The sequence below is a fragment of the Argopecten irradians genome, chromosome 1 (assembly GCF_041381155.1).
Source record: "Argopecten irradians isolate NY chromosome 1, Ai_NY, whole genome shotgun sequence".
Classification (NCBI taxonomy): domain Eukaryota; kingdom Metazoa; phylum Mollusca; class Bivalvia; order Pectinida; family Pectinidae; genus Argopecten; species Argopecten irradians.
Window position 1 is genome coordinate 33,583,525 of NC_091134.1, and position 16,289 is coordinate 33,599,813.

The following is a 16,289-nucleotide window of genomic DNA, read 5'->3' on the forward strand; positions in this document are numbered from 1 at the left end:
AGATATTTACAGACTGTTGGTATTATTGTTACAATCCCATTTGAATTTTAATTGGGCTTGCTTCAAATCCACATTACAGTCATCTGTATAGAGATAGAATTACACAATCTAAACATTAATGAATCGGAAAACGTTGAGTCCACAAGTTTAGCTCCTGATACCAATCTAGTGAAATTTTAAAGTGTTAATGTTGACGTTCTGGAGCCAAATACCAAATAAGCCAAAATATGACCACATCCAAAATATTCCAATTTACGGTATGAAAGTTAGAAAATATTCCTATCTGAATTATATGTAAACAGTTGACCATTAGAAATGCATGACAGAGACAGATACTTTAACAGGGTATATATCTAGTGCATGTCTGAATGTTTATATATATGTATTAAGATTATTCCACCTTAATAATAATAATTAAAGGATGAAAATAATAAGATCAATTTTCTAAATACAGCTATTCCTTTTCATTCCTTTTCCCAATTCACAACAATAATTTTATTCCATATAGATATTTCATGATGAACTGCACATGCCTTAGATCAAAAGGAAATCTATTGTGTCTCTAATTAGGGGAGAAGAAGTTAAATAGTGATTTCACTTCTTTCATGTAATTTGTACTTGTAACTAATTAGCCATAATTATCTAGAATGAAGATCATACTGTTATTTATAGCTCTATATTGTTTTCACAGGATGATAAGGTAATATATATTGAACCATTGTGTACCTGTGTCCTTACACTGGATTTGTGATGCACTTAATAGATTAACAGAAAATTGATTGGATTGAAATTCACTAATGTTTTAAACATTATTTAATATATGAAGTAAATTGTGAGATTGTTTTCATGGTGTGATTTTCCCCCTGTTTTGAAACGATCACATGGTTTGTTTTGTACTTTGTAATCTTTTATTAAATAGGATATTATAATGGATAATTTTAAATTACAAAGCTTTGAGAATACATTCCAAAAATAAAAAAGAATTAACAAAAAAATTAACCATACCATGAAGATAAGGCTATTAAGAAGGAGGGCATTAATATATATACACATTTTGTTTTTTCTAATAAGTAGACAATTATAAATTCTTTATTTAAACCTTTATTTAAAGATTTTTTGTATGTATATATATAATTTTAAAGATATGTGCACTACATATATATTTGAGTATGGAAAGGAATGGAAAATTAGAGAAAGAATATATATACTAACCAGAAAATTGGGTTGAGTATTTCAACATAATCATAGGAACTTTTGGGGTTTTGGGTATCATTTTGGTAAAATTATTGAAACATATCTGATTCAGTAGTAATTGTGTCAGTTTTAGATTTTCTGTTGCAGTAGTGTAGATCGTATTGCAGCTGTTAATCAGATCTTAAATTCAGTGTTACATGTAGTAGTATCTGTAGTAGATGTTTATGATATTCAGATTCTAGAATGATGAAACCATTTGAGACTTTAAATTTTGCTTAGCCAATCAACATGCCATCACATTTATAATGTTATCTGTGATTGGCTGACATAGCGTTTATAACGTCATCCCTGATTAACTTATCAAACATGCCATCACATTTATAACGTTATTTGTGATTGGCTCATGACATAGCGTTTATAACGTCATCCGTGATTGGCTAAGTTAAAACATTAGATACGCTTTGACTAAGGTCTTCTGACCTAGTTATTTTAGCATTGTGTCTTTGCTGAGGTGTGTATTGACAGACAATTAACATAATTTACAATTTGTGCAGTTGTTTTGAAAATTGAAATGTAGAAGTTTACAAACAAGTAAACATTTGTGGTGTCCTAAAATTCAATTTCAGTGCTAACTTCAAACGCGCTACTGTGGATACGTTTGTTCCTCTACAAAGGCTCCCAGCCATACCCAGGTAGTATGGGCAGCAGACATTGTTGGCTGAGTGTTTTCAATAGATGTTGATTTTACATTATTTATATGATTAAGTATCTCTTACGATCTAGTCATGCTATAATCCATTCATATTGATCATATTCTGTTCACAAACTATTGTAAATGTATTATATGCACATCACAATATCTTGTATAAGTTTAACAGATAGTAATTGTAGATAAATAATTTATCTCCTAATTAAGTAATAAGGACATTCAGTTCTCAGTCACGCAATAATATAAGGTAAAAGTTTTAAAAAAAGCCTTGTGGTTAATGTTATTCTCGTGATAAATCTGACGCCCAAATGAAACTATTCAAAGCCTGGTCTATGCTACGTTCTCATTTGCAGAAGCTACTTTATCGCAACAAAACTATACCGCCATTCAAACTCAGTGAATCAAGGTCAAAAGTAGAAAAAAATATCAATTTGTCCAGAGACCCTTGAAAAAATACATTGAGTGAAATGTTCAATAAGAGCAAGCGTCTTCCATTCTCTCATGCAAATTAAGATCAAATATCTAGTACTCTATTTTAGGTCATAAGATCCGAATTCCAGTCTAAGAAACATCGTCTTTATGATTGTGATACTGGTCGATTGAATTGTTTTGTATTTATTTCATTGGTGAAAATTCTGATAGGAAATCACACACGATCTATCTAAGATAATATCCACTGTGTTATTTTGCCATTGTGCTGTTGTATTAGCTGCTTTGCTTTCAATTGGCGAATTTTCAAACTAAAAGCACATTTGTTCATATTTTCATTCTATCAGGTTTTTAACTTTACACACACAAAAAAACAGGAATAGATTTTAAGGACTTGAATTGGGATGATGTCATATTTCAAAACGATCACAGATCATATATATCTAATTTTAGACTTCACTTTAGCCAGCAATGTGGGGTGCGTTTTATGGTGATGGTGCTAAGTAAGGTGTTGGTATCAATAAAAATTATATTAGTTAACTTTTTATCACTAAATATTTTTTCATTAAATGCACCTTTTCTAACATTTCTCTTTGTCGAAAACTCTAAAATCATACAGTATTTTATATTGTTTTATCTTTGTTGTATTTCCCCATCATTGAGATAACTACGTTATCTGCTATCTTCAGCTGTCTGTTTATTTCATATTTTGACTCTGCGACGTAATGGACATGCAGATATCACCTCCATATTTTATATTCTGATCAAAATGTACTTAACTTCCTTAAACGAACTTGAGTTCTAATTCTTCCTTTTTTGTTTCTACTCAAATGTATAATGAATAAAATCACTTGTGCATTTCTTTCTTTATCGTCGATGTTAAATGTTCAATATTTATTTGACACTTAATTTGAATGCCATTAAAACCTTAATGTCACACGAGTCTTATCGTCAATTACATAATTTTAATTGTTTTATACTTGCAGTAGTACGATAAAATCCATATTCCGTAATACTGTTGATAGCATTATTGTCGATATTTTATACTAGGTAACTGTGTTTTCAAATGCCTTCGAAATTAGTTTCAGTACTATACAAATATATTACACATGTATGTCATTTTTTTTACATTTAAATATTTCACTTTACGATGATTAGATTTTCAATTGAATTACGAGAATATTATTTAAAATACATATATTTGTAGCCACAAACATGGAATAAATTGATTCATTATTCTTAGGATTGACTGTATTATCTGTTCCAGGGACACGTATCGTCAAAATGAAAGGCGACTCCAAAGAGACGACGATATCTCCTCAGTTAGGGGTCTGGACTCTTGGAAACCCGCCACTCCACTCCACCTCACTCTACCACAGGACGATTGCAAAAAGTAGACTGTTTTATTTATTGACCTGTACCCGGGTCTGGACTCTTGGAAACCCGCCACCCCACTTCACCTTACTCTACCACAGGACGATTTCAAAAAGTAGACTGTTTTAATTATTGACCTGTACCCGGGTCTGGACTCTTGGAAATCCGCCACTCCACTCCACCTCACTCTACTACAGGACGATTGCAAAACGTAGACTATTTTAATTATTGACCTGTACCCGGGTCTGGACTCTTGGAAAGCCGCCACTCCACTTCACCTTACTCTACCACAGGACGATTACAAAACGTAGACTGTTTTATTTATTGACCTGTACCCGGGTCTGGACTCTTGGAAATCCGCCACTCCACTCCACCTCACTCTACTACAGGACGATTGCAAAACGTAGACTATTTTAATTATTGACCTGTACCCGGGTCTGGACTCTTGGAAAGCCGCCACTCCACTTCACCTTACTCTACCACAGGACGATTACAAAACGTAGACTGTTTTATTTATTGACCTGTACCCGGGTTTTGACCCCTGAAAACTCGCAACTCCACTCCACTTCATTCTACCACAGGATGATGACAAAAAGTAGACTTTGTTACATAGTATCTTGCACCTGGGTCGAATTAAGTAGTTACATACCTCTATTAACACTCTTATCCTAGACATTGAGTGATTTCCAAATCCAAATGCTAAGGGGATTCATGTCAAATACATATGGAATCATTATAGTGTTTCATAATGTAACGGCTTTAGATCAAAATACAAACAAGCATGGTTTCTTTCATAAAGTCATTCATTAAGTAATGGCTTTAGATGAAATCAAAACTTTGTGCTAGATTACTTTCACTTCGTGGCCAACATGGTGGAGGCGGGGGACCTCTTTGACGGACAACATTTTTCTGAATTAACTTTTCTGTTACTATCCCAAGTGACATTTTGTTATCAGTATTATATGGAAAACAATGAGGGTTTGTGATGATATGGAATGTCTCCCTGCTTGTTAATGATAATTAGCTAGACTTTGTTGTTTTGTCTGAATGTTTTAGATGTGATTTCTCATTTATCTACACTATACGTGATTTTATGAGGGTAAGGAAACGTTAGTGAGACAATGTATATCTTCGTATTTTTGCACATCTATTATTGTTACATACACATTATAATATTTGTATTTGCACACTGGGGTATAGATTGTTAGGAGAGTTTGTTACAGATTGCCATAGAGATATGGTCAATAATTTGCTACACATTACAATATACTTGCATTAGTTGATGACTCGTTGGATAAACTGATGTTTCCAAATACAAGTTTGATTTGATTAAAAATCATCCCGCAATTTATTCTCACAAGTTTATAATATCGAAAATGACATGTTAATATTTTTTCGTCAACTGCTTAATACATTTTACGAAAAGTGACTGTACACATGCTTATTGTGTCAGACTAGTAGTAAAAGATAGGTGAACGTTGTTGTATTTAGTTACGTTTCTGATATTCTAGTTCGTCACAAATCTATGAAGATAAATACTGCAATCCAACTTCATTTTGCGGCGACTTTATTTCGCTTTTTCATGCGTGATATTCTCGTTGTATTGTTGGATTTAGCTTTTATGGTTCTGCTGTAACTGTTTCAAACATCTTCGTTGCGATTTATTTTCACGTTTTTTTTATTTCTCGCGGAATATTCAAACTTTAAGCGCGCGCGACAATACGTTGATCTACAGTTCATGAATGTGTAAAAGTTAATGTTTACATGTATGTGTATCGATTTGTTTCAAACTTGTGTTTATCTCGTCTGTGATATGTTGATCAGTATTATAACATCTACTATTTTGATATCTGCTATTTTTAGAAAAGCTGACCTATTTTTGTAGCGTAGCCTCTGCATGATAATGGTTGTGTCATATTGGCTTGTTTGTTAATACTGTCTGTGCGTTTTGCTCAACTTTACGATTAATTTACAAGGTGCTTTTACGTTTATGCTGCCGTATCTATCCAAGCATAAGTGGTTTTTCGTTTAATGTTTGTATATTTCACTAGGTTAAGATCTACTTAAAGTATTTCAACAATATTAGATATTTTAGTTTTTATACAAAACCTATTTCGATATGTATATATGCTATCATAATTTATAGATATTTTGCCAAAGTGGGACAAGGCTCACACTATAAATTAGTCTGTTAATTTCAGTAGATTTTCATGCCGTGCACTGGAGAGGTTTATGGCACTAGAATATATTTATATTTCTACAACTTTATATCAATTCTATATTTTTCTATTTTTATTTTGTACGATGAAATAAGTAAAAGTAACGCAAGCTAATTTAACAAAACGATATATTTCAATGTGGGGAAATTTCAAATGAAAACCATATATTTAAATGTATCTATCATGTTTCCCGATACAGTACTCTTCGGAAATGATATGTACCAAGACGATGTTTTTGTATGCTACTATTTTTTGAAAATTAAAAAAGGCTCAGATAAAGATATATATTCAGATATCATTGTTTTCAAAGTACAAATAAATACTTAATATGTAAATCAAATTGACACACGATATTTATTGTTAAAAGTGGAATCGTGGCATCAAATCCATACTATAGAGAATTGTGATGTCTATCTTCTGTACTAATTGTAATCCTACTGACTATTATGCAATTATTTTGTACTTTATATTCATATGTGACGATAATGCATTGTAATATCAAAATACATTATTAAAACAAATTATTGTAATAGTTGTATGTTTATGCTCATTGAAATAGCGTACTGTACAGTTTTCTTTATTCGTGGGAGATCACAGTTCACTATAGTAGCGATCAAATTTATTTCGATTTAATGTCCGCCAATAACAGGAAAAATGAAGAAAAAAAAATAAAATCACCCGGAAGCTTATTACTTTAGAAAATTGCAAAATGCGCCAACATTTCTCGCAAGAAATAAGTATCGAAGAGAAAACCACGATTTTTTCACCTACTCGAAATCAAACAACTGTACAGTATTCTACCGAAGAAATATAATGCTTTGTAGAACTTTAAATATTATGTGGAAATCATTGACTACACTACAAGGTAAATTTAGACAATATGTTTCGAGTTGATGATTTCGAATTCGCGCACAAGCACGTTGGATGATAACACTTTTTGTTGGTTGGGTTGTTGGCCACCGATATATATCCTCATTTTTCCTGCAAAAGATAAAAATTAGCTTAATGTTATAAGTTATATATTTGAAACCTAATTCTATAGGTTTGTCGTTTTATCTGCAAACATTAGCTATTAGATATAAAGAGAAATATGCCCATGTAAGGAAAACGCTTGATGTGTACTAATCATGATCATTGAGGTATTGGGAAATCCATACTCGATACTCCAGATGTTCCGATTACTTACGATCTCTACACACCTTGACTATCTAATAGTAAAACTTGAGGTAACAGAACAGAACAGATAATTTAGTCCTTTGATGCACATCGAAAAAGACGTATAACTGTACACAGCGGTTGACTGTGTGGCTTTGAAGTTGGGCGTCGCTCTCTCTGTGGTCGTCAAAGGAATTTTTGTGCTGACCTGTGACTGGTTAAGATTTTTCTTTTGAGCTGCCTTCAGTTTCACTATGAAATAGTCCAGGGGTGTAGAGATCGTAAGTGGTTGGAACCCCTTAAGTATCGATGATATGGGAAATCCAGATTGAATATCAATTGCTGATTAATGATATTGACATGGCTAAAAAGGTAGAGATACACGTCTTAACCATGTGCAGATTGTGAGTAACTATAAACAAGACTAACCTTTTTCGACGATAAAAGACTTCCCTGTCCAAACAGCCATGTCATGTGGATCTATGTCAAGACTGATATTTAACTTGTCTTGTTTCTTGATAAAAACTCTTTTAAACGCAACAAGTTGTATTTTAGGCATCTTCATTTTTGTCGTAATCCACTCCAAATAAATCTGTATAACCTGTTGTAGGACAATGAAACACACAATGATAATTAAGTTCATACAATTTAGGTATTATTCTCATATCAATTCATATGTAGATGAATCATTTAAGGGATGATGTACATTGCATTTCTTTTGATAGGATTACCAGTAAGACTGTTTTAGGAAATTATCAACTTAAATGAGTGTTGCAAACATTAATCATTTTAAATCCCGATGAACTTAATTGATGTGAGCCCATCATGGTATTGAAAACATTCTGATGTATGTTTTAAGGTTAAATAGTTTTCAGCGAAATCAATATGCAAATTTACGTTTTTCTTTTTGTAAATCAAAGTATGACCATGTATACAAATTAATTTGACTAATTTCTCCATGTATAACTTTGGAGTTTTTCGTATTTGGTATCGCGACGTAAAATGGCACCATGATCATATATATACATGAACTATATGGTATATTTTTACCTTTTGGGATTTAAATAATTTTGTTTAGAAAATCATTTATAGAGAAAATGGAGCGATGCTCTCATTTTTAATTAGAAAAGTGTTACAGGGCTATTATACATGCATTACATTACCCGTTTACCCTTGAAATAGTATAATGAACTGTTCCAACTTTAGGCTTGGAAGATTTCAAATGAGTCTTAAGGGGTAAATGATTTAAAGAACGTCTTACCTCATCCCCATCATAAGCTCCAGTGTTCCCTATCTCCACCCTCACATCAATGTGTTGACCGGCCTGGATGAGAGGTGAAAGCCAGGCGTCATAGTAATGGAATTGGGTGTAGGACAGTCCGTACCCGAACGGATAGAGTGGGTCTCCCTTGAAATAGCGGTATGTCCTTCCCTCCATTGTATAGTTGGTCATGGACGGAACCTTTGGAGTCCAATATACATGTGCCACTTTGTAAAATCGAGTTATTCTTATTTGGCCACGATTAACATAAATCTAACTTTTACAATTTTTTGCGTGTTTTAACTTAAATCGTATGTCCTCCGAATTGATGAAATTATAATTCGAAGGTGTTTCTCATTTTCAAAGGACTTTGAAGACTTCTTATTATTAACATGTACAAGTTGGATACTCTTTAATTCTTGATACCACTATAAAAAAATTATTTGTTTTCATACTTTATCCGACTTTCTGATTGGCAGATCCTTTTTCTTCATATACTATGAAGAAAAAATCCGAGTATGGCGCGAAAACCCGACATTATCATGACGTCACACTAGAGACGTCGACGTTGCGTAATGATTAATAAAAATAATCCATTGGAACATCAATGGAATCGTACGTTTAAACGTATTTTATATTATCAAGTACAAAAAATGTAGTTTGAAAAATTAATAATAAGCACTGATGTAACTATTTTTTAACTTCATCTGGGTATGAACTGAATTTTGTTTGCAAATTTTTGTGAAAATCCGCTACGCGGATTCACACAGTTTGCAAACAAATTTTCTTTCATTACCCGATGAAGTTAGAAAATAGTTACATCAATGCTTTAGTACATGCGAATGTTAAAATCGTAGAATATATTTTACCACTTAGTATTTGGAACCTGAATGACAAGAACCAATACAAATAATTTTCAAGATAAATATTCAACCAATAGAATCATACCTGGTTAGCATAATGTGGCCAGGTAAATGGAAGTCTAGCGGCAGGGTTAGAGTTATCTCCCTTGTTGGTGAGGACGCGGAATATCGCCTCTCCTGTGGCCTGGGCGGGAAAGAAACATTCCAATATGGCGGCGACACGTTCGCTCTGTTCTGCCCATGTGATGTTCAAAGGACCGGCGTTGAATAGAAGCAATATAACTGGTGCTGTACCTATTTAAATATGTATCATATGATAGGAATCAAATTTCTTCCCCTAGAATCTTAAATTCTAAAGAAAAATAATTATCCGTTACTTGACAGTCTTAAAGTGTTTGACCAATCATTTCACCTTAGTAAACATCGGTCTATGTTTTCAACTTTTCCATTTATAGTTCAAGGCTAGTATGATGTAATTTCGTAGCAATGATAATAAACTTCATCTACTGGTGATTCATGCATGCTGTGAATTTGACAGCTTTATCTTCAAGGATTATAAATAAATAAACAGAAACTGTGAATTTGACAGCTTTATCTTCAAGGATTATAAATCAGAAACAAATAAACACCGATAGAATAAGTGCCTGCGACTTCTTCGATACATTTCAACAGGTTCATAGTCATGGTATGACTCTGTACAATTATCCCTAGAGAGAACAAAACAAGACGTTGTTGCATGATATGTCTCCATTGATATGAAGAGAGTCATAGTAAAACCATATCATCCTTCAAGTTTAATTGCAGCATTACCTGAGAATGCTACAGCATCCTGCAAAAGCTTCAATTGTTGTCCAGGTAGATCCATATTGCTTCTATCATTGTCCTCGCCTTCTAGTTCCTGTCCTTAAAGGGACAATTCACTCAGGCTAATTCTTTTACATAACCAACAAGCGAAATATGGCATAAATGTATTGTTCTACATTTCTTATGAAACATATAACATAAAATATTGACAAATTCCACGTCATTGTTTAGTATTTTAATCTATACCGTTGTAATTATAAATCGTTGATCAATACGATTCAGCAGGTAAAATATGTTCGCTGTATCTATACCCGAGCCAACGTCACGCACGTTTAACAAATGAACTGCATAACCACTGAGGAGGTGATAAAATGATTTTTTTAGACGAGCCAATTCACCTAATAAGGTAAACACACTATTGTCAGAGCGATTTGAGCAGTTCTAGACAAAAGTAGCATTACTCTACGAGCAAGGGACAGGGTTCGGCATACAAGAAGTTCGACCACAATGTGTAATGGCGGACAGCGAGCGAGTTTGAACACTCCACACGCATTTCACCACCATGGGCTTTTCTGGCATATTACAGTAAAACCAACTGATCTAATTTCCATAAGAACTGGGTTTTTCCCGATATATGTACAAATTTTAATGTTCTTTTAGCCTGAATTGTCCCTTTAACATAAAAATACGATATCAATGTTTTCACATCAAGCAATTAGAAGTTTCTGTTACAATTTTAGTTTTTAAAATGGCGTGTACCGTGACAAAACTAGAGTAAAATGTAATATCCAAATCGATGTACTTGTACATGTATGTGATCTTCGAGACAGTTAAGAATCCACATGGATGGAATATAGGTGTTTACTATTCACCACGATAAACATCTGACGTTGGCTATGTAACTGAAAAATGTAGACATTTCGACTTTAAATGTGACGCTTTAAAAGACATCGAGGATATATAAAGATTGTCTCTTTCTTCCACTGTAAGCGTTAACTTAAAAAACTTTTCTTTAATCAGACTGGGTATACAATACTACAAATATGTGTTTTAATTGAAAGATGTAGGGGCGCTATATAAGAGATCTCCAACTCACCTGTTCCAAGGCAGACGAATACTGCGTCGGTGTGAGCTACTGCGTCCTTGAGCTGTGTGGCGTTATAGTGCACACACTTGTTGTCTGGACAACCTTGCCCGTATTTCATCACCCTTGTTAGGCGTTCCAGGCCATTCAGAGGAGTGGTCGTGTATTGACGGCTGGCGTCAGCACTATAGGTACCAAACAACTGGTACAAATTGTCCGCCATTGGTCCCACCACCTGTAAAATATGGTATGTACAACATTGCACCTATATGGGATGGTATAATGTAAGCACTGCGCCTAAATTATAACCATAACATAATTCTAATAAATATTAAAAGAAGAAGAAAATACAAAGAGAACACAACCAGGAACTGCGGGGGAGCAAGCGTTCTCTTCTTTGTTGATGATACGCGTCCTACAAGGACTAGCAAGGAGCATTAGGAAATCGTGTACAAACCTAATGTGACATTCTGACGGGAAAAACTTTGATCATTTATTGATAAGATATCAAAACAAGCAGGAGAAAAGGGAGACATATACTCATTCACAAGCACGGATATATGAACATATGCTTTCAAAACAAAGGAAGAATAAAGATAATTTCTTACCGAAATAATGTTGAAAAGCTGAGTGAATGGAAGTAAGTTGTTGGTATTTTTCAATAAAACAAAGGATTTCATGGCAGCCGTTAAAGCAATCTGTCTGTGGTTTGGACTCTGGATATACGACAGATCTAAGTAAGTGTATGGATTTACTGATGGCGGATCAAACTCGCCAAGTCGCATCCTAGTGTAAAATAACGGCTTCACGCTTTCACGAACAACTGCCTCAGTCAGTTTCTTGGCTTTGATAGCGTCAACTGAAACATTAAATGTGAAATGGCTTTGATCGTCTCATCATAATATTTGATAATAACACAAGATTTGCAATACAAGATGATCTCAAAATGAAGTATATAGTGATATAATGAAAAACGAAATTCTATCTATTTGGCTGCGTAAATACCTTTTTCAAACATTCACATTATCTTGCATATCAAATATTTAAGTGGTAATAGTAGTTTTGCTGTGTTTGCATAAAAGCGTTTTGTGGTGAAAATTGATTGTATTTAACTTAATTTTGCAATTCCTTCATAAAGCATTTTGGATCAGTTGCAAATTCATCATTGAGCTAGCAGGTTCGAAACCGATTTTGCACCAAAAAGTAGCACATTCATAATATCAATGAAATCATTAAGACCTACTCATTGAGAAGTAGATGGGTTTCTGTAAGTTTGTAGACAGTTCCAGATTGCAGCCCGCATTCACACACAAAGCCACGGTGTCCACAGAGTTATTGAGGTAGTGATGATAGTCAATAATATTCTCAATGGCCGCCTGGTCACTCACCACGTAACCTTTGAACCCCCACTCCTTCCGTAATATGTCCGTCAGGAGGCGCCTATTGCCACAGGCTGGAACGCCATTTATTCTTTTGATAAAAATAATAATTTGATAATATTATCTTTCATGTCACGTTTTAGTAATACACATTTGTTTCTGATGCCATTGGTTTGCTTTTTGAAAAAAAAGTGTTGGGTAAATAATTTTTGTCAGTAACAACATAGCCAGTTTACATCTTTAAACATATATACATGTATTTGAGTAATAAACAAATGGAAGCTAGGCAGTTTTTGTGGTGGATTTTTGCGCTGTAAATATAGAGTATACGAATTAATGTAATCAATTATATCATAATAGAATGGAACGAATAAAAGAATACCTATTAGTTTATAATATTGCATTACTCACCTATTAAAGCTACACATGAGGCTGTAGGTACCCGCCTCTACACACCGCCTGAAAGCGGGCAGGAAGGTGAGTCGCCAATCACGTTCATTTACCTGGAATGAGTTATCAAGGCAGACATATTTAGATTATTTTGAAATCATATGTGATTCCGGAACGATTTGGTTTTACTATCAATATGGTATCAAGGTCTTTAAAATTAAGCAGTACTGGTCTTATCGATAATCATTTTAAATGAAATTTAATACATTTAAAATCATGGTTAAACATATCACAGCCTGTGGTGTGAATGATGCTTTCAAGGGCTACAAAGACGACACGCAAAAATAACCAAACAGTAATTCGCGAAATTTAACGACTTAACAGTAGAAAAGCGTCACTTTTCTGTGTTCTGTTTTGGATGGATGAAAGATATCCACCTTTGCATCAAATGAGAACCTTGATACGGGTATGTTTTCTGGACCGCCGTAGACGTCAAGATGTTTACATCCGGAATTAACACGTATGTAGGTCGGGTTCCGTCCCTGAAGTCCCTGTACAAAGCGTTTAGCCAGAACTCCGCTGAGGAAGGGATCTTCACCGTAGGTTTCCTGGGAAAATGAAACAGACATTTCAACATTAACTGTTTACAGAAAGATATATTTGTTGTTGTTTGATATGTTACGTATTTTAAACACAGTCACTATACTGCTTCTACACACTGCAGGAATTCGAAGGTGTAAGATGTGTTTTTAATCCCAACTTTGTCATCATCAAGGTGACTAAATTTGGAATCTAATGTTTTCTCTTCTTTCTAAACAACTTCGTTCTATTCACGGTCTTCCTTGACTTTTCAAATTAAGTTGAGTGTTGCTCATGTGAGGAAGATTTTCTATTTACTGATTGAACAATTACTTTGTCTGTTGTCAATGAAATGTGGCCAGAGCTACAGGAAGTAGCCTGCTCGGAGTCTTCGATAATATCGTTCATTGAGACAGCACTACAGACAACATTCCATCGCTGCGGATACAGATAGAGTATATATGCAGCCATCGCACATGCGTCTAATTTAGCTGGGAGGTAGTTATAAAAGTACCTTAACTTTTAAATACACAAAATACATAAACAATCAAGATACATATTAGTTTATTTGAATATTAATCTATTCTTCATGTCAAAACATTAACTTAATTCAATTAAGTATACCTGGTTTCGTCCCCACAAAGGGTGTCGCATGATGTTGATTACGGGACTGAAACAGCTGATCCCCTTGTGGTCCCCATATTCATGGTGTATCTGGTAGTAGTTATATTTGGCGCGGACTTCAACTGCAGTCGCTTCCGCTACATCATGTACGACGTCAGTACTTAAAAATAATAAGGGAAACAAAAACAAAACTGTATACAAATGAAATCCAATTGTTGATTGTGATGTCCGCTATTGTAACATGGTAAGAATGAAAGTACTATTTATCCTAAATGCAAATAAATAATTTATTTATTTATTCTGGCTCCATGTCATGTTTTTTATCATTATCAATTGACACCTTTTTTAAAGAAGCAATTGTTGAATTGAAACGATTCATTGAATAAAATATTAACAATTACGCTTTATTTACCATAAAACAAAGATGGCCTTACCAGAAGGTTGCGGCTAATCCTAATGCTTGTGGAAATGACGTTGCATTCCCAGAACTTCCGTCACCTCGGAGGCATTCCGTATTCCAACTATATGTTCCTATGCCGAGTCGATTTATTGGTGGGGCTGGCCCTCCCTTGGGCCCGGATCCACCTCTGCTCATCTGCATCATGATCTCCTCCAGTGTCAATCGTCCAACCAAATCGTCAACGCGTGTGTCCCATGGTAACGAGGTGTTCCGGAAGGGGTAGTCTGCACTGAGTGTGGAACTAACCCAAAATAGTGTCAATAAAAACACTAACGTGTATTGGTCGTTTAACTTTGATCGAAACATGACCGGATCACAACGGAGGGCGGACATCTTTAATCCAGCACGCGCCGTTCTGGTAAATTATATAGCCTAACATATGACCAACCAAGCGTGACTACAGTCAAGCATCATATGACAGCCCCAGGCACATTGTTTATCCCGTCACAGGACACAAATAACTTTATTTGATGGATAGTCTATCAGTAAAGCACAAGTTTAACTCACATTGTGCATTTTCTAAGAAATATAAATAATTATGTTTATGAAAAGAAAATTTATTGTTATTATATATGCATAATCTTGTACGTAAATGTATTTGTCTTGTACGTAGCGTTTAAGGTTTATGAATCTAACACTATGCTTAGTGATAAGCCCTCAAATGGTTGTCAATTGATGTAACATCCTTGATGAAAGTGATGTTATAATAGTATTGTCTAAATATTGTGAACCGCATTATTTTCTCGTATACAATGTTTCGTGTCCTTATCATTTCCGACATATTTTCAAATACATAATTGTGAACAGGGGTTCTTACTAAAAATCGTTTTTACAATTCTTTCGAATTTGCGTCAGACCTTTCTCACGAAAGTATGCGAAAATATGTACCTCTCGAAAATGAAGTGTTTTATAGTAATGACTTTAACAAGTATTCTCATAAATACATAAGAATCCAAATTAAACGTGAGACTAGGTTTGGATTTATATTTTTCGTTGTACACATTCTTATACAATCCATAATGGATAGCTTAACTCGGGATAACACAAATACATACTGGTCTCCATTAATTAGGGCTTTTCACCATGTGGTGAAAAGACCTATTGTTTTTGTTCTGTTTTTTATTATTATTATTATTATTCTTCTACACTTTTTTTTGTGTCCAAAAGATCTTCAAAATGGTAAGAGGTATGCCAATGGCCTTATTATCATATTGTTTGGCATGAGTTGAAGGGGTGACCGCAACATTTTTAAGTAGGTCAAAAATCCAAGATGGCCGCCATGACGTCATACCTAAAAAGTTTAAAACAGCCATAACTCAATAACCGTTTAAGATACAGCAAATATATTTGATGTTTTATGTAGATCGTATAAAAGACTAACTTTTATACAATTACAGCAATTAGGTTAAAGGTCCAAACTAAAAAGTTCGCTATGAGGTCAAAGTTCACGAATTTTTATTTTTTTGATTTTGCGAAATTTCCTTTTACATATCGATGCAGAATGTCATTCCGATGAATTTGGTGTCTTTTATTTTTCGGTAGCACTCCCGGTTAATGCTGTATGCCATTTTGAACAATCCTTTGATCTTTGCTAATTTCCCGCCAAAATGTTTAACATTATATATTGTCGAACTGAATGAATAATATAGTCTGCAATTGCTATAGAAAAGACCCCTCTAATGTTCTCTAACGTTTAATATGATTTTCATCTTCATAAAAAAAACAAAATGGCCGCTATGACGTCATATCTTAAAATTTAAAAATG

General features: G+C 34.1%; 2 protein-coding genes across 4 annotated transcripts in view; one reads left to right on the forward strand and one right to left on the reverse strand.

Moving 5' to 3' along the window:
• Positions 1 to 6,457, forward strand: part of LOC138324979 (spermatogenesis-associated serine-rich protein 1-like) — a 47,577-nt gene extending 41,120 nt beyond the window's left edge. For 2 of the 3 annotated variants that reach the window (XM_069270289.1, XM_069270297.1), the window contains exons 6-7: positions 1,821 to 1,886; positions 3,600 to 6,457. In XM_069270289.1, coding sequence (XP_069126390.1) covers positions 1,821 to 1,886; positions 3,600 to 3,729 — 196 coding nt within the window. In that variant the 3' untranslated portion in view covers positions 3,730 to 6,457. The remainder of the gene's footprint in view (positions 1 to 1,820; positions 1,887 to 3,599) is intronic. The other variant, XM_069270306.1, reaches the window with a different exon arrangement.
• On the reverse strand, positions 6,261 to 15,475 carry LOC138324969 (uncharacterized). Its single transcript, XM_069270278.1, has 12 exons — positions 14,499 to 15,475; positions 14,065 to 14,224; positions 13,299 to 13,469; positions 12,883 to 12,974; positions 12,336 to 12,562; positions 11,701 to 11,951; positions 11,105 to 11,327; positions 10,015 to 10,107; positions 9,290 to 9,498; positions 8,342 to 8,542; positions 7,510 to 7,681; positions 6,261 to 6,906 (listed from the first exon to the last, which is right to left on the reverse strand). The coding sequence occupies exons 1-12, from the start codon at positions 14,855 to 14,857 to the stop codon at positions 6,797 to 6,799; spliced, it is 2,268 nt and encodes a 755-aa protein (XP_069126379.1). The 5' UTR covers positions 14,858 to 15,475; the 3' UTR covers positions 6,261 to 6,796.
• Positions 15,476 to 16,289: the final 814 nt, after the last annotated feature.

Bases quoted from the DNA above. Each gene is read 5' to 3' on its own strand.
- LOC138324969 (XM_069270278.1), bottom strand. From the start codon at position 14,857: ATGTCCGCCCTCCGTTGTGATCCGGTCATGTTTCGATCAAAGTTAAAC. The intron at 12,975-13,298 runs GTGGATATCTTT...AACTCATTCCAG, and splicing joins GGTTCTCATTTGATGCAAAG to GTAAATGAACGTGATTGGCG. The intron at 12,563-12,882 runs GTGAGTAATGCA...TTTTATCAAAAG, and splicing joins CTCATGTGTAGCTTTAATAG to AATAAATGGCGTTCCAGCCT.